At 48.6% G+C, this 24,713-nt stretch overlaps 1 protein-coding gene across 1 annotated transcript in view; it reads right to left on the reverse strand.

The window, feature by feature from the left end:
- Positions 1-24,713, reverse strand: part of atg2a (autophagy related 2A) — a 464,956-nt gene that overhangs the window by 220,909 nt on the left and 219,334 nt on the right. The window contains exons 16-17 of the mRNA XM_059954818.1: positions 12,448-12,541; positions 7,527-7,689 (exon numbers count right to left, since the gene is read on the reverse strand). Of these exons, the coding sequence (XP_059810801.1) occupies positions 7,527-7,689; positions 12,448-12,541 (257 nt within the window). The remainder of the gene's footprint in view (positions 1-7,526; positions 7,690-12,447; positions 12,542-24,713) is intronic.

Consider the following 24,713-nt stretch of genomic DNA (forward strand, 5'->3'; position numbering starts at 1 on the left):
CTGCCTTGGATCGAGCTCACAGGAAAAGGCTTTTCAGCCCATCTGTTCCATGCTGACCAAGGCATCCTCCCATCTGCCTGCGTTTGGCCCTTGTCCCTCTCAAGCAGGCTTCCCAATGCATGGACCATTAAGCAAGACCACAGATAGGGAACTCCTGCTCAAGAGTGTCCTTTGCTGTCTTTTAAACACCCACCCGAACCGGTTCCTCTGGGAACTCATTCCATATAGCCAGCAGCCTCTGTGTAGATGGAAGTGTTCTCACCCCCCTTTCAGTGTTCCCGCTCTTCTCCTCTACCCCACGGGAAACTCACCACTCACCCTATCTGTGCCCCTTTTATAAACCTCCCTCAGACTCCTTTACTCCAGAGAAAACAGCTCCAGCCTGTCCAGTCGGCTATTAAATCTTACGGGGCATCAAAATTATCTGATGAACGTGTCACCAAACACTCCCGCAAGCTTCTACAGGTGTATTGTGGAGAGCACTGACAGGCTGCATCTCTGATGGGTCGGTCAGCTCTATCGTGGGCAGTAACCTTCCCAGCATCCAGACACCTCAAAGAGGCAGCATCCATCATTAAGGACCCCCATCACCCAGGACATGCCCTCTTCTCAGTGCTACCATCAGGGAGGGGGTACAGGAGCCTGAAGACACACACTCAACGATTCAGGAACAGCTTCTTCCCCTCTGCCATCAGGGAGGGGGTACAGGAGCCTGAAGACACACACTCAACGATTCAGGAACAGCTTCTCCCCCTCTGCCATCAGGGAGGGGGTACAGGAGCCTGAAGACACACACTCAACGATTCAGGAACAGCTTCTTCCCCTCTGCCATCAGGGAGGAGGTACAGGAGCCTGAAGACACACACTCAACGATTCAGGAACAGCTTCTTCCCCTCTGCCATCAGGGAGGAGGTACAGGAGCCTGAAGACACACACTCAACGATTCAGGAACAGCTTCTCCCCCTCTGCCATCAGGGAGGAGGTACAGGAGCCTGAAGACACACACTCAACGATTCAGGAACTGCTTCTTCCCCTCTGCCATCAGGGAGGAGGTACAGGAGCCTGAAGACACACACTCAGCGATTCAGGAACAGCTTCTTCTCCTCTGCTTTCAGACTTCTGAATGGACAGTGAACCCATGAACACCACCTCACTACTTTTTTCCTCTCTTTTTGCACTACTTAATTAAATTTTCTTCTTTTATACATACTTACTGTGATGGATAGCTTTTATTGTTAAGTACTGCAACGTTCTGCTCCTGCAAAACAAGTTTCATGATGTCTGCCAGCGACACTAAAGCTGATTCTGGTTCTGAGTGACAAAAGCCCCCTGGGACAACCCCAGTCTGACACTCTGATGGCTTGGCATTGCCTCCAGCGTCCGGGCACGCTCGGGATCAGCACCTGCAAGGTGGACTGGTCTGTGCATTCTGCAGAAGCTCATCAGCATTTGTCTCCTGCCCACATTCACAGAAGTAGTCTGCCCCGCCATCAACAGCAGCAACGTCCACTCGCCCGGAATATGGCCAGGCCAGTGCCACTAAGTTCTGAGTTACTGGATTGACGGTACGTTCCTCCAGAGAAGCAGACCTGCTGGTCAGGTTTCTACCTCCTCCCTTATTGTCCCGTCCTCATTTCTTTCTGCACCACACACTTCTCTTGTGCTCCTCACGGTATTTATAGGAACACAAACTAAAAGCTGGAGGAATTCAATTGGTCAGGCAGCATCTCAGGAGAGGAATACACGGCCGACATCTTGGGCCAAGACCTTTCACTAGGGCTGGTCGGGAGGTTCTCAGCCCGAAATGTCGACTGTCTGCCTGACCCGCTGAGTCCCTCCTGCTTTGTGTGCGTTGCTCTGGATTTCCAGCATCTACAGAATTACCACACACACACGGTTCACAATGTGAGCTTCACCAGAGCAAGGGATTTCATCGGGCCCTGACAATAACCTGACCTGAATCTCGGCTGGACAGGAAACCAGGGATAGTAATGACTCTCACACACCAAGGACGGGCGATTTGGATGGAGGGGCTGCACGACTGCAGCTGGAGCAACGAAAACTCAGAGACAGGGATTGAATTGTATGTGCGTCAGGCTCCCCACACCCGCACACATCAGAGTACCAGGCACAGGGATCAGACACGTGCAGCTCTACAGCTCTCTGGTAATCAACTTGGAGACTCAAACACTGCAAGCAGAGCACTGATGTCAGGAAGCCTGGACTCTCCCAGTAAAACTCCGCTAATCTGGCTCACTTCACAAGTGTCAAGAGGGCACATTTCCCAGACTCCTCATCATCATTATCTGCCGGATCATGTGACATCAGCACTATGTGCCATGTCATGTGACATAGGTGGTCATGGCCTCATGTCCATGATTCATCTTGGCAAATTCTTCCACAGAAGTGCTTTGCAACTGCCACCTTCTGGGCCGTGTCGTTACAAGACGGGTGACCCCAGCCGTTATCAGAGATTGTCTGCCTGGTGTCAGTGGTCACATAACCAGGACTTGTGATCTGCACCGGCTGCTCGTACGACCGTCCACCACCTGCTCCCACGGCTTCACCTCACCCTGATTCGGGGGGGGGGGGGGGTAATCAGGTGATACTTCTTACCTAAGGGAGACCTGCAGGATAGTGGAGGGAAGAAGCACCTGACATCTCCTTTGGTCGGTCTGGGGTGAGAGTTACAGACAGACAACGTGAGGTGACGTGACCGGTCTGGGGTGAGATTTACAGACAGACAACGTGAGGTGACGTGACCGGTCTGGGGTGAGATTTACAGACAGACAACGTGAGGAGACGTGACCGGTCTGGGGTGAGATTTACAGACAGACATGAGGTGACGTGACCGGTCTGGGCTGAGAGTTACAGACAGACAACGTGAGGTGACGTGACCGGTCTGGGGTGAGAGTTACAGACAGACAACGTGAGGTGACGTGACCGGTCTGGGGTGAGATGTACAGACAGACAACGTGAGGAGACGTGACCGGTCTGGGGTGAGATTTACAGACAGACATGAGGTGACGTGACCGGTCTGGGGTGAGAGTTACAGACAGACAACGTGAGGTGACGTGACCGGTCTGGGGTGAGATGTACAGACAGACAACGTGAGGTGACGTGACCGGTCTGGGGTGAGATGTACAGACAGACAACGTGAGGAGACGTGACCGGTCTGGGGTGAGATTTACAGACAGACATGAGGTGACGTGACCGGTCTGGGGTGAGATGTACAGACAGACAACGTGAGGAGACGTGACCGGTCTGGGGTGAGAGTTACAGACAGACAACGTGAGGTGACGTGACCGGTCTGGGGTGAGAGTTACAGACAGACAACGTGAGGTGACGTGACCGGTCTGGGGTGAGATGTACAGACAGACAACGTGAGGTGACGTGACCGGTCTGGGGTGAGATGTACAGACAGACAACGTGAGGAGACGTGACCGGTCTGGGGTGAGATTTACAGACAGACATGAGGTGACGTGACCGGTTTGGGGTGAGATGTACAGACAGACAACGTGAGGAGACGTGACCGGTCTGGGGTGAGATTTACAGACAGACAATGTGAGGAGACGTGACCGGTCTGGGGTGAGATTTACAGACAGACATGAGGTGACGTGACCGGTCTGGGGTGAGATGTACAGACAGACAACGTGAGGAGACGTGACCGGTCTGGGGTGAGATTTACAGACAGACAACGTGAGCCAGTGACGTGACCGGTCTGGGGTGAGATTTACAGACAGACAACGTGAGGTGACGTGACCGGTCTGGGGTGAGATTTACAGACAGACAATGTGAGGTGACGTGACCGGTCTGGGGTGAGATTTACAGACAGACAATGTGAGGAGACGTGACCGGTCTGGGGTGAGATGTACAGACAGACAACGTGAGGAGATGTGACCGGTCTGGGGTGAGAGTTACAGACAGACAACGTGAGGTGACGTGACCGGTCTGGGGTGAGATGTACAGACAGACAATGTGAGGTGACGTGACCGGTCTGGGGTGAGATTTACAGACAGACAATGTGAGGAGACGTGACCGGTCTGGGGTGAGATTTACAGACAGACATGAGGTGACGTGACCGGTCTGGGGTGAGATGTACAGACAGACAACGTGAGGAGATGTGACCGGTCTGGGGTGAGAGTTACAGACAGACAACGTGAGGTGACGTGTCCGGTCTGGGGTGAGATGTACAGACAGACAATGTGAGGTGAGGTGACGTGACCGGTCTGGGGTGAGATGTACAGACAGACAATGTGAGGTGATGTGACCGGTCTGGGGTGAGATTTACAGACAGACAATGTGAGGTGACGTGACCGGTCTGGGGTGAGATTTACAGACAGACAGCATGAGGTGAGGTGACGTGACCGGTCTGGGGTGAGATGTACAGACAGACAATGTGAGGTGACGTGACCGGTCTGGGGTGAGATGTACAGACAGACAGCATGAGGTGAGGTGACTTGATCGGTCTGAGTGAGATTTACAGACAGACAATGTGAGCCAGTGACGTGACCGGTCTGGGGTGAGATGTACAGACAGACAACGTGAGCCAGTGACGTGACCGGTCTGGGGTGAGATTTACAGACAGACAACGTGAGGTGACGTGACCGGTCTGGGGTGAGATTTACAGACAGACAATGTGAGGTGACGTGACCGGTCTGGGGTGAGATTTACAGACAGACAACGTGAGGTGACGTGACCGGTCTGGGGTGAGATGTACAGACAGACAATGTGAGGTGACGTGACCGGTCTGGGGTGAGATTTACAGACAGACAGCATGAGGTGAGGTGACGTGATCGGTCTGAGTGAGATTTACAGACAGACAACGTGAGGTGACGTGACCGGTCTGGGGTGAGATTTACAGACAGACAGCATGAGGTGAGGTGACGTGATCGGTCTGAGTGAGATTTACAGACAGACAACGTGAGGTGACGTGACCGGTCTGGGGTGAGATTTACAGACAGACAGCATGAGGTGAGGTGACGTGATCGGTCTGAGTGAGATTTACAGACAGACAATGTGAGCCAGTGACGTGATCGGTCTGGGGTGAGATGTACAGACAGACAATGTGAGCCAGTGACGTGACCGGTCTGAGTGAGATTTACAGACAGACAATGTGAGCCAGTGACGTGACCGGTCTGAGTGAGATTTACAGACAGACAATGTGAGCCAGTGACGTGATCGGTCTGAGTGAGATTTACAGACAGACAATGTGAGGAGACGTGACCGGTCTGGGGTGAGATGTACAGACAGACAATGTGAGGTGACGTGATCGGTCTGGGGTGAGATTTACAGACAGACAACGTGAGGTGACGTGACCGGTCTGGGGTGAGAGTTACAGACAGACAGCATGAGGTGAGGTGACGTGATCGGTCTGAGTGAGATTTACAGACAGACAACGTGAGCCAGTGACGTGATCGGTCTGAGTGAGATTTACAGACAGACAATGTGAGGTGACGTGACCGGTCTGGGGTGAGATTTACAGACAGACAATGTGAGGTGACGTGATCGGTCTGAGTGAGATTTACAGACAGACAATGTGAGGTGACGTGACCGGTCTGGGGTGAGATGTACAGACAGACAACGTGAGCCAGTGACGTGGCCAATCTGGGGTGAGAGTTACAGACAGACAATGTGAGCCAGTGACGTGACCGGTCTGAGTGAGATTTACAGACAGACAATGTGAGCCAGTGACGTGACCGGTCTGAGTGAGATTTACAGACAGACAATGTGAGCCAGTGACGTGATCGGTCTGAGTGAGATTTACAGACAGACAATGTGAGGAGACGTGACCGGTCTGGGGTGAGATGTACAGACAGACAATGTGAGGTGACGTGATCGGTCTGGGGTGAGATTTACAGACAGACAACGTGAGGTGACGTGACCGGTCTGGGGTGAGAGTTACAGACAGACAGCATGAGGTGAGGTGACGTGATCGGTCTGAGTGAGATTTACAGACAGACAACGTGAGCCAGTGACGTGATCGGTCTGAGTGAGATTTACAGACAGACAACGTGAGGTGACGTGACCGGTCTGGGGTGAGAGTTACAGACAGACAACGTGAGGTGACGTGACCGGTCTGGGGTGAGAGTTACAGACAGACAACGTGAGGTGACGTGACCGGTCTGAGTGAGATTTACAGACAGACAACGTGAGCCGGTGACGTGACCGGTCTGGGGTGAGAGTTACAGACAGACAACGTGAGCCAGTGACGTGACCGGTCTGGGGTGAGAGTTACAGACAGACAACGTGAGCCAGTGACGTGACCGGTCTGGGGTGAGATTTACAGACAGACAACGTGAGCCAGTGACGTGACCGGTCTGGGGTGAGAGTTACAGACAGACAACGTGAGGTGACGTGACCGGTCTGGGGTGAGAGTTACAGACAGACAACGTGAGGTGACGTGACCGGTCTGGGGTGAGAGTTACAGACAGACAACGTGAGGTGACGTGACCAGTCTGAGTGAGATTTACAGACAGACAACGTGAGCCGGTGACGTGGCCGGTCTGGGGTGAGAGTTACAGACAGACAACGTGAGGTGACGTGACCGGTCTGAGTGAGATTTACAGACAGACAACGTGAGCCGGTGACGTGGCCGGTCTGGGGTGAGATGTACAGACAGACAATGTGAGCCAGTGACGTGGTCGGTCTGAGTGAGATGTACAGACAGACAACGTGAGCCAGTGACGTGACCGGTCTGGGGTGAGATTTACAGACAGACAACGTGAGGTGACGTGACCGGTCTGGGGTGAGATTTACAGACAGACAACGTGAGGTGACGTGACCGGTCTGGGGTGAGATTTACAGACAGACAACGTGAGCCAGTGACGTGATCGGTCTGGGGTGAGATTTACAGACAGACAACGTGAGCCGGTGACGTGACCGGTCTGGGGTGAGATTTACAGACAGACAACGTGAGCCGGTGACGTGACCGGTCTGGGGTGAGATTTACAGACAGACAACGTGAGGTGACGTGACCGGTCTGGGGTGAGATTTACAGACAGACAACGTGAGCCAGTGACGTGATCGGTCTGGGGTGAGATTTACAGACAGACAACGTGAGCCAGTGACGTGACCGGTCTGGGGTGAGATTTACAGACAGACAACGTGAGGTGACGTGACCGGTCTGGGGTGAGATTTACAGACAGACAACGTGAGCCAGTGACGTGACTGGTCTGGGGTGAGAGTTACAGACAGACAACGTGAGCCGGTGACGTGACCGGTCTGAGTGAGATTTACAGACAGACAACGTGAGCCGGTGACGTGACCGGTCTGGGGTGAGAGTTACAGATAGACAACGTGAGGTGACGTGGCCGGTCTGAGTGAGATGTACAGACAGACAACGTGAGGTGACGTGACCGGTCTGAGTGAGATTTACAGACAGACAACGTGAGCCGGTGACGTGACCGATCTGGGGTGAGATTTACAGACAGACAACGTGAGCCAGTGACGTGACCGGTCTGGGGTGAGAGTTACAGACAGACAACGTGAGCCGGTGACGTGACCGGTCTGGAACGAGAACTCACCTCCTCTGTTTCATACATGGTGCGCTTGGACGAGAACGGAGAGGGTTCGGGCTGCTTCAACTCACAGGGACTTTCCACGGTAGAGAGGTCGATGTCCTCTGTCTTCTCCATGAGCAAATCCCACTGGGTGCCGCTGTAGTCCGGGTTTACCGTTAGTACTATCCTGCCCCATTGGGAGAAGGACAACACTCAGAGATGACAACACTTACATTGCAACAACTAACTGTCTTCACCATAAACGTTTACGTGTATCAGGAATTTTCTGCCCTGTGTTTGCACAACATGCAACACAAGAAAACATTCAACGATCAGAAAGAATAAGGAATTCTATTAAAAATAAACTTCCACTTTAAAGTTATTTACAATGTCAACACCTTAACGTAAAGTGGTTTGAAGTATTTGCAGTGCAGTGTAGTGACTGGAGTGGGCAGGGGACTGGAATGGTGGAACAGATTAATTGAAGTTTGCAGATGGCATGATTTTTTTTGTATTAATAGTCCGGAACACACAGAGGTCTACGGTAATGGTCGAGGGACTTGACACTTCACTGTGGGTTTCGCGTATTGTGAGAGAATGCAGCACAGTAAAGGCAGGCATGAGGATGGACTGTACGGTGACAGAGTAGAATTACACCGTCCCGACACGCCATGGAGGTGAAGGGGGTCCCCGCTGGAAGTCCCTTTACGAGGGGGTCCTTCCCATGGATCTGGGGTAGACACTGCTGCATAGAACGGTGCCCTGCAATAAATTCTGTAGTTTGTACATGGATCTCCTACCCGCATGCCACTTCTGTGGGCTGGAGGAGACCGTGTACCACGTGTACCTGGAGTGTGTTTGCTTGGGCTGCTTCTCACCTTCTGGTTGCATTTCAGCCTCACCCTATTTATATCGGGTCATCCAGTAAGGAGGGGGGCGTGGAGGGATGAGAATGTCCTTGTCAACTTGCTCCTGGGACTGGTGAAATCAGCCATCCATTGGTCTTGGTAATGGATGGCGGGAGGGTCTGCCTGGGTAAATATTGAGAAGGAACACATGCTGTCTATGGTGACCATGGAGGTGGTTGGGGACCGTTGTGCTCCGGGGGGGGGGGGGGTATTGTCATCATTGCCAGAGATGGTAACATTTTAGTTTAATGTGTATTGTCTATTTGTCGTATCAATAGACAATAGGTGCAGAAGTAGACCATTCGGCCCCTCGAGTCTGCACCGCCATGCTGAGATCATGGCTGATCATTCACTATCAATACCCAGTCCCTGCCTTGTCCCCATATCCCTTGATTCCCCTATCCATCAGATATCTATCTAGCTCCTTCTTGAAAGCATCCAGAGAATTGGCCTCCACCGTCTTCCGAGGCAGTGCATTCCACACCTCCACAACTCTCTGGGAGAAGAAGCTCTTCCTCAACTCTGTTTTAAATAACTGACCTCTTATTCTCAATCCATGCCCTCTGGTACTGGACTCTCCCAACATCTGGAACATATTCCCTGCCTCAATCCTATCAAATCCTTTAATTATCTTAAACGTTTCAATCAGATCCCCTCTCAATCTCCTCAATTCCAGCGTGTACAAGCCCAATCTCTCCAATCTCTCTGCGTAAGACCACCCTGCCATCCCAGGAATCAACCTAGTGAATCTACGCTGCACTTCCTCAATTGCCAGAATGTCCTTCCTTAAACCTGGAGACCAAAACTGTACACAATATTCCAGGTGTGGTCTCACCAGGGCCCTGTACAAATGCAAAAGGACATCCTTGCTCTTGTACTCAATTCCCCTTGTAACGAAGGCCAACATTCCATTTGCCCTCTTCACTGCCTGTTGCACTTGCTCATTCACCTTCATTGACTGGTGAACTAGGACTCCTAGGTCTCTTTGCATTTCTCCCTTACCTAACTCTACACCGTTCAGACAATACTCTGCCCTCTTGTTCCTGCTTCCAAAGTGGATAACTTCACATTTATTCACATTGAATGACATCTGCCAAGTATCTGCCCACTCACCCAGCCTATCCAAGTCTCCCTGTATTCTCCTAACGTCCTCTTCGCATGTCACACTGCCACCCAGTTTAGTATCGTCAGCAAACTTGCTGAAATAGTTTTCAATGCCCTCATCTAAATCATTGACATAAATCGTAAAGAGCTGTGGTCCCAATACAGAGCCCTGTGGTACCCCACTAGTCAACTCCAGCCAGTCCGAGAAACACCCATTCACTTCTACCCTTTGCTTTCTATCTGCCAACCAGTTTTCTATCCATGTTGAAACCCTGCCCCCAATGCCATGAGCTCTGATTTTACTCACCAATCTCCTATGTGGCACCTTATCGAATGCCTTCTGAAAATCTAGGTACACAACATCCACTGGCTTACCCTCGTCTAACATCCTTGTTACACCCTCAAAAAACTCCAACAGATTAGTCAAGCATGATTTGCCCTTGGTAAATCCATGCTGGCTCGGCCTAATCCTATTACTGCTATCAAGATGTGCCACTATTTCGTCCTTAATAATGGACTCAAGCATCTTCCCCACGACTGACGTTAGGCTAACAGGGCGATAGTTCTCCGTTTTCTCCTTCCCTCCCTTCTTGAACAGTGGGATAACATTAGCCACTCTCCAATCTTCAGGAACTGATCCTGAATCTAAGGAACATTGGAAAATGATTACCAATGCATCCGCAATTTCCTGAGCCACCTCTTTTAGAACCCTCGGATGCAGACCATCTGGACCCGGGGATTTATCAGCCTTCAGTCCTACCAGTCTACTCATCACAGTTTCTTTCCTAATGTCAATCTGTCTCAATTCCTCTGATATCTTATGACCCTGGCCCATCCATACATCTGGGAGATTGCTTGTGTCCTCCCTGGTGAAGACAGATCTACAGTACGCATTAAATTCTGTTGCCATTTCTGTTTCCCATAACAATTTCTCCCAATTCATTCTTCAAGGGGCCAACATTGTTCTTAACTATCTTCTTTCTCTTCACATAGCTAAAAAAGCTTTTGCTATCCCCTTTTATATTCCTGGCTAGACTGAGCTCATACCTGATTTTTTCTCTCCGTATTGCTTTTTTAGTTAAGATCTGCTGTTCCTTAAAACTTTCCCAATCATCTGTATTCCCACTCATCTTAGCCCTGTCATACTTCTTTTTCTTTAATGCTATACAATCTCTGACTTCCTTTGTCAACCACTGTGGCCCCTTCCCCCTCTTTGAATCCTTCCTTCTCATTGGAATGAACTGCTTTTGCATCTTTTGTATTATGCCTAAGAATATCACTGCTGATCCACTGTCTTTCCTGCCAGGGCATCCGCCCATTTAACTTTGGCCAGCTCTTCCCTCATGGCTCCGTAGTCTCCTTTATTTAATTGCAACACTGACACCTCTGATCTGCCCCTATCCCTCTCAAATTGTAGATAAAAACTTATCATGTTATGATCACTACTTCCTAATGGCTCCTTTACTTCAAGATCACTTATCAATTCCTGTTCATTACACATCACCAAGTCCAAAATAGCCTCGTTCCTGGTTGGCTCAAGCACAAGCTGTTCCAAAAATACATCCCTTAGACACTCCACAAACTCCCTATCCTGGGGTCCAGCACCTACCTGATTCTCCCAGTCCACCTGCATGTTGAAATCTCCCATAACGACTGCATTACCTTTAGCACATGCCAATGTTAACTCCCTAATCAACTTGTACCCAATATCCACGCTACTGTTTGGGGGCCTGTACACAACACCCATTAGGGTCTTTTTACCCTTACTGTTCCTCAGCTCAATCCACACAGACTCTGCTTCCCCTGTTCCCAAGTCACCTCTTGCTATCGTCATTGTGTCAGTCACTGGTTTGTATACGTAGCACTGAATTTGTAATAAAGATACTTCTTCACGTGCATATGGTAAACAGTCTCTTTCCAGCCCACAGAAGCAGCAGGCAGCTGAGAGATCTATGTACCCCGTTCCGTCCGGGCTGCACCGCAGCCTCTGTTGCCCTTCAGCTGGAATGTTCTTTTATATGTTAGTATAATTTTCAAGTAATGTTAATATAATTTTGAAGTACATGTTTAAAGTAATTGTGAAGTACACTGTAATTATGTATTAATTAATTTAATCCATAAATTTTCTCAAGAATTATCATACTACAACCTTTGATTTGAAATACTTTGGAGTTTCAGCTTGTTTACATTGTCGGTGTTCCAGTTACAAATTGAAACAACAAACACGGGTAGCTCATTGTCCCTTCTGGCTGTTTTGACTGCTGACAGTGTTTGTGGTTGTGAGCTGTGGTTTGTGTTTGTTTGGCGTGCATATTACAAAATAAAACACCAGAAGTGCTGAAGCAACAAACACAAAAGTCTGGAGGAACTCAGGTCCGGCAGCGTCTATGGTAACGGTCGACCTTTCAGGCCCGGACCCTTCGTTAGGAGGGAAGGGCGACCCCTGAATTAAAAGGTGGGGGCAAGGCAAAAGAGGCTCGCTGGAAGGTGATAGGTGAAAGGTCAAGGGCTGCAGAAGGAAAAAAGTCTGTTCAGAGGAGAGAAAGGGACCGGGGAGTAATAAACAGGTGAGAAGTGGAGATAAGAGGAGGGGGAGGAGGTGCTAATATTCAGGTCACTGGGTCAGACAGAAGGTTAGGTGTTGCTCCTCCACCCTGAGGGTGGCCTCATCCTGGCACAGGAGACAGCCGTCGGAACGGGAATGGGAATCAAGAGGTTTTCCACAGGGAGATCCCGCGGAAGAGCTGCTCAGTTTTCAGGTCAGCTTGGAGCAATGGGGCTGTGGGAGGGTACACTGTCCGTGTGCGGATGGGAAAACCCGTTCCAGAGCACCGCTGCAAACAGTGTGCTAGTGACAAAGCAAAGCTCACTCCGCACAGACAGACTGCACCATGCAGCTGCTCAGCAATTCACCCGAGACGCTGCTCACTCACTTGGGGGTTGTGCATTTTGTACCGGCTACTTTATCACTTGTTTTGTTGACTCGAATGCACGAAATGCCAGGCTTCAGCCCATCTTCGTAGACACCTGTCAAAACAGAGTCGGAGATTTACAACATTGCAGCAGCAAACGTCTCCCGCAGTACCTCTACCGGCTGAACGGGGCGGACATTCTGTCCATCGTGTGCCGTGTCGTAAGACCGTGACGGTTCCTGGCAAATTCTACAGAAGGGGTTTGTCATCGCTGCCTTCTGGACCGTGTCTTTACAAGACGGGTGAGCCCAGGGACCATCAATACTCATCAGAGATTGTCTGCCTGGCGTCAGTGGTCACGCATGATGTATGACCAGGGCTTCACATGACCCTGATCTGGGGGGAGGGGACTAAGTGGGGGCTACACCCTGCCCAAGGGTGCCAGCAGGAGGAGAACCTCTCATTTCCTTTGGTAGAGACATGTCTCCACTCCAGCACCCAATGACCTTCTGTAGCTGTGTGAAACGCCCAATTCCGTATCAAAACGTACCCTAATTAAGGCAGCATTAACAGAATTGGATCACTCTTCCTTGCTGGTGATGCAAGGAGAGTCTTTGACTATTTTTCAGGCAGGGGTGGGTAGGTCTGCTGCCTCACAGGAGCAGAGAGCTGCTTTCAATCCCGACACGAATGCCTGGAGTGTGCGCCACAGGTTACTACCACCGTCCACTGCTGAGGGTGAGCGGGGAGTCTGGGGATGTCGGGAGAATAAGGGACCTGTGAATGGACATGTAACCTTCAGCAGGTTACAAGAAATACTAGAAAAAGTAGTCAAAAAAAGTGCCAAGAGAGGACTGAACAACTAATGCAAGGAGACCGAATGTACAGTTGTCACAAAGAAGAAAGAAAACCAGGAGCTGCAAATTCACCATGGGCAACAAAAGTAAACATGAAAGTTCAATTACTTAGGGAGCAGGACCATAGGGCTGATGTTGAAATTCGGGGAGGATAAGGATTGCTGAATGCATGTTGGAGTGCTTGAGCAAGATACGAGCAGACAGCAAGTTCCTCTGGGTAGGAAACTCGAGCGTTGCAGTTCATTCCACACGAACACACAGCAGCGAATATCGTGGAGGGACAGAGTAAGAAATGAGGAAGACTCGCAGTCATTTCTATCACTGTGTTTGGGGAGGTCCCGATGCAGGACAACGGGAATTGATGGGTCAAAGGGGCTGTTTCTGTACCGGACTCTGCTTTTCCATGACAAGTGCTGCGGAAAGCTGGAATACGATGACGTCATCAAACTGGAAAGAAGTACTGAGGAAAGAAAAGCCCAAACATCTTGCATTGACGGCGAAAACTGATGGAAGAAACAGTAATGTTTGACAGTGAGGGGCATTCGTGCATTACAGGTTGAAAGGAAAGTGCATTAGGTTGAAAGGAAAGGTTAAAGGTTTGAAAGCACCATGGTTTTCAAGGGATATTAGAAATTTGGTTCGGAAAAAGAGGGATGTCTACAATAGATATAGGCAGCATGGAGTAAAGGAATTGCTCGAGGAATATAAAGAATGTCAAAGGAATCTTAAGAAAGAGATTAGAAAAGCTAAAAGAAGATACGAGTTTGGTTTGGCAAATAAGGTGAAAGTAAATCCGAAAGGTTTCTACAGTTATATTAAAAGCAAGAGGATAGTGAGGGATAAAAATGGCCCCTTAGAGAATCAGAGTGGTCAGCTATGTGTGGAGCCGAGGGAGATGGGAGAGATTTTGAATGATTTCTTCTCTTCGGTATTCACTAAGGAGAAGGATATTGAATTGTGTAAGGTGTGGGAAACAAGTAAGGAAGTTATGGAACCTATGACAATTAAAGAGGTGGAAGTACTGGCGCTTTTAAGAAATTTAAAAGTGGATAAATCTCCAGGTCCTGATAGGATATTCCCCAGGACCTTGAGGGAAGTTTGTGTAGAGATAGCAGGAGCTCTGACGGAGATCTTTAAGATGTCATTAGAAACGGGGATTGTGCCGGAAGATTGGCGTATTGCTCATGTGGTTCCATTGTTTAAAAAGGTTTCTAGAAGTAAGCCTAGCAATTATAGACCTGTCAGTTTGATATCAGTGGTGGGTAAATTAATGGAAAGTATTCTTAGAGATAGTATTAATAATTATCTGGATAGACAGGATCTGATTAGGAGTAGCCAGCATAGATTTGTGCGTGGAAGGTCATGTTTGACAAACCTTATTGAATTTTTTGAAGAAGTTACGAGGAATGTTGACGAGGGTAAAGCAGTGGATGTAGTCTATATGGACTTCAGCAAAGCTTTTGACAAAGTTCCACATGGAAGGTTAGTTAAGAAGGTTCAGTCGTTAGGTATTAATGCTGGAGTAATAAAATGGATTCAACAGTGGCTAGATGGGAGATGCCAGAGAGTAGTGGTGGATAATTGTTTATCGGGATGGAGGCCGGTGACTAGCGGGGTGCCTCAGGGATCTGTTTTGGGCCCAATGTTGTTTGTAATATACATAAATGATCTGGATGATGGGGTGGTAAATTGGATTAGTAAGTATGCCGATGATACTAAGGTAGGAGGTGTTGTGGATAATGAGGTGGGTTTTCAAAGCTTGCAGGGAGATTTATGCCGGTTAGAAGAATGGGCTGAACGTTGGCAGATGTAGTTTAATGCTGAGAAGTGTGAGGTTCTACACTTTGGCAGGAATAATCCAAATAGAACAGACATAGGCAAACTGCGGCCCGTTAAGCTTTTTAATCCGGCCCGCAGAACTTGATGAAATTATATTAATAAACCTTGTTAACGTTTTTTCCCCGTAATTCTGGCGTTTTCCCAATAGATGACGCACTCCATATACATTTGTGGCGACCCATTTCCTGGCACATCCGAACCGGCTCACAATTAGCCAGTGCTCTGAGTGTTTGGGACAGTAGAGTGATGGATCTGCTGTCCTTTAAAGACACGTGTCAGTAAGTGTTTGGGAGAGTGATGGGATGGATTTGCTGTCCGTTATAGACACGTGTCAGTGAGAGTTTGGGACAGCAGAGTGATGGATCTGCTGTCCGTTACAGACACGTGTCAGTGAGTGTTGGGACAGTAGTGATCGATCTGTTGTCCGTTACAGACACGTGTCAGTGAGTGTTTGGGAGAGTGATGGGATGGATTTGCTGTCCATTACAGACACATGTCAGTGAGTGTTTGGGATAGTAGAGTGATGGATCTGCTGTCCTTTACATACATGGGTCAGAGTGTTTGGGACAGTAGAGTGATGGATCTGCTGTCCTTTACATACACATGTCAGTGAGTGCTTGGGACAGCAGAGTAATGGATCTGCTGTCCGTTACAGACACGTGTCAGTGAGAGTTTGGGAGAGTGATGGGATGGATTTGCCGTCCGTTACAGACACATGTCAGTGAGTGCTTGGGACAGTAGAGTGATGGATCTGCTGTCCTTTAAAGACACGTGTCAGTAAGTGTTTGGGAGAGTGATGGGATGGATTTGCTGTCCATTACAGACACATGTCAGTGAGAGTTTGGGACAGCAGAGTGATGGATCTGCTGTCCGTTACAGACACATGTCAGTAAGTGTTTGGAAAAGTAGAGAGATGGATCTGCTGTCCATTACAGACACGTGTCAGTGAGTGTTTCGGACACTGATGGGATGGATTTGCTGTCCATTACAGACACGTGTGTGTCATTGTTTGGGACAGTGATGGGATGGATCTGCTGTCCTTTACAGACACATGCCAGTGAGTGTTTGGGAGAGTGATGGGATGGATCTGCTGTCCTTTACAGACACGTATCAGTGAGTGTTTGGGAGAGTGATGTGATGGATTTGCTGTCCGTTACAGACACGTGTCAGTCAGTGTTTGGGACAGTAGAGTGATGGATCTACTGTCCGTTACAGACACGTGTCAGTGAGTGTTTGGGACAGTAGAGTGATGGATCGGCTGTCCGTTACAGACACGTGTCAGTTAGTGTTTGGGACAGTAGAGTGATGGATCTGCTGTCCGTTACAGACACGTGTCAGTGAGTGTTTGCGACAGTGATGGGATGGATTTGCTGTCCTTTACAGACACATGTCAGTGAGTGTTTGGGACAGCAGAGTGATGGATCTGCTGTCCTTTACAGACACGTGTCAGTGAGTGTTTGGGACACTAGTGATCGATCTGTTGTCCGTTACCAGGTCAGGGTTCACACTGAATCCAAACACAGATCTCCAGTTACCAGGTCAGGATTCACACTGATTCCAAACACAGATCTCTAGTCACCAGGTCAGGATTCACACTGAATCCAAATACAGATCTCCAGCCACCAGGTCAGGATTCACACTGAATCCAAACACAGATCTCCAGTCACCAGGTCAGGATTCACACTGAATCCAAACAGAGATCTCCAGTCACCAGGTCAGGATTCACACTGAATCCAAACACAGATCTCCAATCACCAGGTCAGGATTCACACTGAATCCAAACACAGATATCCCGTTACCAGGTCAGGGTTCACACTGAATCCAAACACAGATCTCCAGTTACCAGGTCAGGATTCACACTGAATCCAAACACAGATCTCTCGTCAGCAGGTCAGGATTCACACTGAATCCAAATACAGATCTCCAGTCACCAGGTCAGGATTCACACTGAATCCAAACACAGATCTCCAGTTACCAGGTCAGGGTTCACACTGAATCCAAACACAGATCTCCAGTTACCAGGTCAGGATTCACACTGAATCCAAACACAGATCTCCAATCACCAGGTCAGGATTCACACTGAATCCAAACACAGATCTCCAGTTACCAGGTCAGGGTTCACACTGAATCCAAACACAGATCTCCAGTTACCAGGTCAGGATTCACACTGATTCCAAACACAGATCTCTAGTCACCAGGTCAGGATTCACACTGAATCCAAATACAGATCTCCAGTCACCAGGTCAGGATTCACACTGAATCCAAACACAGATCTCCAGTCACCAGGTCAGGATTCACACTGATTCCAAACACAGACCTCCAGTCACCAGGTCAGGATTCAAACTGAATCCAAACACAGATCTCCAGTCACCAGGTCAGGATTCACACTGATTCCAAACTCAGACCTCCAGTCACCAGGTCAGGATTCACACTGAATACAAACACAGATCTCCAGTCACCAGGTCAGGATTCACACTGAATCCAAACACAGATCTCCAGCCACCAGGTCAGGATTCACACTGATTCCAAACACAGACCTCCAGTCACCAGGTCAGGATTCAAACTGAATCCAAACACAGATCTCCAGTCACCAGGTCAGGGTTCACACAGAATCGAAACACAAATCTCCAGTCACCAGGTCAGGGTTCACACTGAATCCAAACACAGATCTCCAGTCACCAGGTCAGGATTCACACTGAATCCAAACACAGATCTCCAGTTCCCAGGTCAGGATTCACACTGAATCCAAACACAGATCTCCAGTCACCAGGTCAGGATTCACACTGAATCCAAATACAGATCTCCAGTCACCAGGTCAGGATTCACACTGAATCCAAACACAGATCTCCAGTCACCAGGTGAGGATCCAAACTGAATCCAAACACAGATGTCCAGGCAACAGGTCAGGATTCACACTGAATCCAAACAGAGATCTCCAGTCACCAGGTCAGGATTCACACTGAATCCAAACACAGATCTCCAATCACCAGGTCAGGATTCACACTGAATCCAAACACAGATCTCCAGTTACCAGGTCAGGGTTCACACTGAATCCAAACACAGATCTCCAGTTACCAGGTCAGGATTCACACTGATTCCAAACACAGATCTCTAGTCACCAGGTCAGGATTCACACTGAATCCAAATACAGATCTCCAGTCACCAGGTCAGGATTCACACTGAATCCAAACACAGATCTCCAGTCACCAGGTCAGGATTCACACTGATTCCAAACACAGACCTCCAGTCACCAGGTCAGGATTCAAACTGAATCCAAACACAGATCTCCAGTCACCAGGTCAGGATTCACACTGATTACAAACTCAGACCTCCAGTCACCAGGTCATGATTCACACTGAATACAAACACAGATCTCCAGTCACCAGGTCAGGATTCACACTGAATCCAAACACAGATCTCCAGCCACCAGGTCAGGATTCACACTGATTCCAAACACAGACCTCCAGTCACCAGGTCAGGATTCAAACTGAATCCAAACACAGATCTCCAGTCACCAGGTCAGGATTCACACTGAATCCAAACACAGATCTCCAGTCACCAGGTCAGGATTCACACTGAATCCAAACAGAGATCTCCAGTCACCAGGTCAGGATTCACACTGAATCCAAACACAGATCTCCAATCACCAGGTCAGGATTCACACTGAATCCAAACACAGATATCCCGTTACCAGGTCAGGGTTCACACTGAATCCAAACACAGATCTCCAGTTACCAGGTCAGGATTCACACTGAATCCAAACACAGATCTCTCGTCACCAGGTCAGGATTCACACTGAATCCAAATACAGATCTCCAGTCACCAGGTCAGGATTCACACTGAATCCAAACACAGATCTCCAGTTACCAGGTCAGGGTTCACACTGAATCCAAACACAGATCTCCAGTTACCAGGTCAGGATTCACACTGAATCCAAACACAGATCTCTAGTCACCAGGTCAGGATTCACACTGAATCCAAATACAGATCTCCAGTCACCAGGTCAGGATTCACACTGAATCCAAACACAGACCTCCAGTCACCAGGTCAGGATTCAAACTGAATCCAAACACAGATCTCCAGTCACCAGGTCAGGATTCACACTGATTCCAAACTCAGACCTCCAGTCACCAGGTCAGGATTCACACTGAATACAAACACAGATCTCCAGTCACCAGGTCAGGATTCACACTGAATCCAAACACAGATCTCCAGCCACCAGGTCAGGATTCACACTGATTCCAAACACAGACCTCCAGTCACCAGGTCAGGATTCAAACTGAATCCAAACACAGATCTCCAGTCACCAGGTCAGGATTCACACTGAATCTAAACACAGATCTCCAGTTACCAGGTGAGGATCCAAACTGAATCCAAACACAGATCTCCAGTCACCAGGTGAGGATCCAAACTGAATCCAAACACAGATGTCCAGTCACCAGGTCAGGATTCACACTGAATCCAAACAGAGATCTCCAGTCACCAGGTCAGGATTCACACTGAATCCAAACACAGATCTCCAATCACCAGGTCAGGATTCACACTGAATCCAAACACAGATATCCCGTTACCAGGTCAGGGTTCACACTGAATCCAAACACAGATCTCCAGTTACCAGGTCAGGATTCACACTGAATCCAAACACAGATCTCTAGTCACCAGGTCAGGATTCACACTGAATCCAAATACAGATCTCCAGTCACCAGGTCAGGATTCACACTGAATCCAAACACAGATCTCCAGTCACCAGGTCAGTATTCAAACTGAATCCAAACTCAGATCTCCAGTCACCAGGTCAGGATTCACACTGAATCCAAACACAGATCTCCAGCCACCAGGTAATGATCCAAACTGAATCCAAACACAGATCTCCAGTCACCAGGTCAGGGTTCACACTGAATCCAAACACACATCTTCAGTCACCAGGTCAGGATTCACACTGAATCCAAACACAGATCTCCAGTCACCAGGTCAGGATTCAAACTGAATCCAAACACAGATCTCCAGTCACCAGGTCAGGATTCACACTGATTCCAAACACAGATCTCCAGTCACCAGGTCAGGATTCACACTGAATCCAAACATAGATCTCCAGTCACCAGGTCAGGATTCACGCTGAATCCAAACACAGATCTCCAGTCACCAGGTCAGGGTTCACACTGAATCCAAACACAGATCTCCAGTCACCAGGTCAGGATTCACACTGAATCCAAACACAGATCTCCAGTCACCAGGTCAGGGTTCACACTGAATCCAAACACACATCTGCAGTCACCAGGTCAGGATTCACACTGAATCCAAACACAGATCTACATTCACCAGGTAATGATCCAAACTGAATCCAAACACAGATCTCCAGTCACCAGGTCAGGATTCACACTGAATCCAAACACAGATCTCCAGTTACCAGGTCAGGATCCAAACTGAATCCAAACACAGATCTCCAGTCACCAGGTCAGGATTCACACTGAATCCAAACATAGATCTCCAGTCACCAGGTCAGGATTCACACTGAATCCAAACACAGATCTCCAGTTCCCAGGTCAGGATTCACACCGAATCCAAATACAGATCTCCAGTCACCAGGTCAGGATTCACACTGAATCGAAACACAGATCTCCAGTCACCAGGTCAGGATTCACACTGAATTGAAACACAGATCTCCATTCACCGGGTCAGGATTCACACAGAATCGAAACACAGATCTCCAGTCACCAGGTCAGGGTTTACACTGAATCCAAACACAGATCTCCAGTCACCAGGTCAGGATTCACACTGAATCCAAACACAGATCTCTAGTCACCAGGTCAGAATTCCCACTGAATCCAAACACAGACCTCTAGTCACCAGGACAGGGTTCACACTGAATCCAAACACAGATCTCCAGTCACCAGGTCAGGATTCACACTGAATCCAAACACAGATCTCCAGTCACCAGGTCAGGGTTCACACTGAATCCAAACACACATCTGCAGTCACCAGGTCAGGATTCACACTGAATCCAAACACAGATCTGCATTCACCAGGTAATGATCCAAACTGAATCCAAACACAGATCTCCAGTCACCAGGTCAGGGTTCACACTGAATCCAAACACAGATCTTCAGTCACCAGGTCAGGATTCACACTGAATCCAAACACAGATCTCCAGTCACCAGGTCAGGGTTCACCCTGAATCGAAACACACATCTGCAGTCACCAGGTCAGGATTCACACTGAATCTAAACACAGATCTGCATTCACCAGGTAATGATCCAAACTGAATCCAAACACAGATCTCCAGTCACCAGGTCAGGGTTCACACTGAATCCAAACACACATCTGCAGTCACCAGGTCAGGATTCAAACTGAATCCAAACACAGATCTCCAGTCACCAGGTCAGGATTCACACTGATTCCAAACACAGATCTCCAGTCACCAGGTCAGGATTCACCCTGAATCGAAACACACATCTGCAGTCACCAGGTCAGGATTCACACTGAATCTAAACACAGATCTGCATTCACCAGGTAATGATCCAAACTGAATCCAAACACAGATCTCCAGTCACCAGGTCAGGGTTCACACTGAATCCAAACACAGATCTCCAGTCACCAGGTCAGGATTCAAACTGAATCCAAACACAGATCTCCAGTCACCAGGTCAGGATTCACACTGATTCCAAACACAGATCTCCAGTCACCAGGTCAGGATTCACACTGAATCCAAACATAGATCTCCAGTCACCAGGTCAGGATTCACACTGAATCCAAACACAGATCTCCAGTCACCAGGTCAGGGTTCACACTGAATCCAAACACAAATCTCCAGTCACCAGGTCAGGATTCACACTGAATCCAAACACAGATCTCCAGTCACCAGGTCAGGGTTCACACTGAATCCAAACACAGATCTCCAGTCACCAGGTCAGGATTCACACTGAATCCAAACACACATCTGCAGTCACCAGGTCAGGATTCACACTGAATCCAAACACAGATCTGCATTCACCAGGTAATGATCCAAACTGAATCCAAACACAAATCTCCAGTCACCAGGACAGGATTCACACTGAATCCAAACACAGATCTCCAGTTACCAGGTCAGGATCCAAACTGAATCCAAACACACATCTGCAGTCACCAGGTCAGGATTCACACTGAATCCAAACACAGATCTCCAGTCACCAGGTCAGGATTCAAACTGAATCCAAACACAGATCTCCAGTCACCAGGTCAGGATTCACACTGATTCCAAACACAGATCTCCAGTCACCAGGTCAGGATTCACACTGAATCCAAACACAGATCTCCAGTCACCAGGTCAGGATTCACACTGAAACCAAACACAGATCTCCAGTTCCCAGGTCAGGATTCACACCGAATCCAAATACAGATCTCCAGTCACCAGGTCAGGATTCACACTGAATCGAAACACAGATCTCCAGTCACCAGGTCAGGATTCACACTGAATCGAAACACAGATCTCCAGTCACCAGGTCAGGATTCACACAGAATCGAAACACAGATCTCCAGTCACCAGGTCAGGGTTTACACTGAATCCAAACACAGATCTCCAGTCACCAGGTCAGGATTCACACTGAATCCAAACACAGATCTCCAGTCACCAGGTCAGAATTCCCACTGAATCCAAACACAGACCTCTAGTCACCAGGACAGGGTTCACACTGAATCCAAACTCAGATCTCCAGTCACCAGGTCAGGATTCACACTGAATCCAAACACAGATCTCCAGTCACCAGGTCAGGGTTCACACTGAATCCAAACACACATCTGCAGTCACCAGGTCAGGATTCACACTGAATCCAAACACAGATCTGCATTCACCAAGTAATGATCCAAACTGAATCCAAAGACAGATCTCCAGTCACCAGGTCAGGATTCACACTGAATCCAAACACAGATCTCCAGTCACCAGTTCAGGATCCAATCTGAATCCAAACACAGATCTCCAGTCACCAGGTCAGGATTCACACTGATTCCAAACACAGATCTCCAGTCACCAGGTCAGGATTCACACAGAATCCAAACATAGATCTCCAGTCACCAGATCAGGGTTCACACTGAATCCAAACACAGATCTCCAGTCACCAGGTCAGGGTTTACACTGAATCCAAACACAGATCTCCAGTCACCAGGTCAGGATTCACACTGAATCCAAACACAGATCTCCAGTCACCAGGTCAGAATTCCCACTGAATCCAAACACAGACCTCTAGTCACCAGGACAGGGTTCACACTGAATCCAAACTCAGATCTCCAGTCACCAGGTCAGGATTCACACTGAATCCAAACACAGATCTCCAGTCACCAGGTCAGGGTTCACACTGAATCCAAACACACATCTGCAGTCACCAGGTCAGGATTCACACTGAATCCAAACACAGATCTGCATTCACCAAGTAATGATCCAAACTGAATCCAAAGACAGATCTCCAGTCACCAGGTCAGGATTCACACTGAATCCAAACACAGATCTCCAGTCACCAGGTCAGGATCCAATCTGAATCCAAACACAGATCTCCAGTCACCAGGTCAGGATTCACACTGATTCCAAACACAGATCTCCAGTCACCAGGTCAGGATTCACACAGAATCCAAACATAGATCTCCAGTCACCAGATCAGGGTTCACACTGAATCCAAACACAGATCTCCAGTCACCAGGTCAGGATTCACACTGAATCCAAACACAGATCTCCAGTTACCAGGTCAGGGTTCACACTGAATCCAAACACAGATCTCCAGTTACCAGGTCAGGATTCACACTGATTCCAAACACAGATCTCTAGTCACCAGGTCAGGATTCACACTGAATCCAAATACAGATCTCCAGTCACCAGGTCAGGATTCACACTGAATCCAAACACAGATCTCCAGTCACCAGGTCAGGATTCACACTGAATCCAAACACAGATATCCCGTTACCAGGTCAGGGTTCACACTGAATCCAAACACAGATCTCCAGTCACCAGGTCAGGATTCACACTGATTCCAAACACAGACCTCCAGTCACCAGGTCAGGATTCAAACTGAATCCAAACACAGATCTCCAGTCACCAGGTCAGGATTCACACTGATTACAAACTCAGACCTCCAGTCACCAGGTCAGGATTCACACTGAATACAAACACAGATCTCCAGTCACCAGGTCAGGATTCACACTGAATCCAAACACAGATCTCCAGCCACCAGGTCAGGATTCACACTGATTCCAAACACAGACCTCCAGTCACCAGGTCAGGATTCAAACTGAATCCAAACACAGATCTCCAGTCACCAGGTCAGGATTCACACTGAATCCAAACACAGATCTCCAGTCACCAGGTCAGGATTCACACTGAATCCAAACAGAGATCTCCAGTCACCAGGTCAGGATTCACACTGAATCCAAACACAGATCTCCAATCACCAGGTCAGGATTCACACTGAATCCAAACACAGATATCCCGTTACCAGGTCAGGATTCACACTGAATCCAAATACAGATCTCCAGTCACCAGGTCAGGATTCACACTGAATCCAAACACAGATCTCCAGTTACCAGGTCAGGGTTCACACTGAATCCAAACACAGATCTCCAGTTAGCAGG

Source organism: Hypanus sabinus, chromosome 31 (assembly GCF_030144855.1).
Source record: "Hypanus sabinus isolate sHypSab1 chromosome 31, sHypSab1.hap1, whole genome shotgun sequence".
NCBI classification, from domain to species: Eukaryota; Metazoa; Chordata; class Chondrichthyes; order Myliobatiformes; family Dasyatidae; genus Hypanus; species Hypanus sabinus.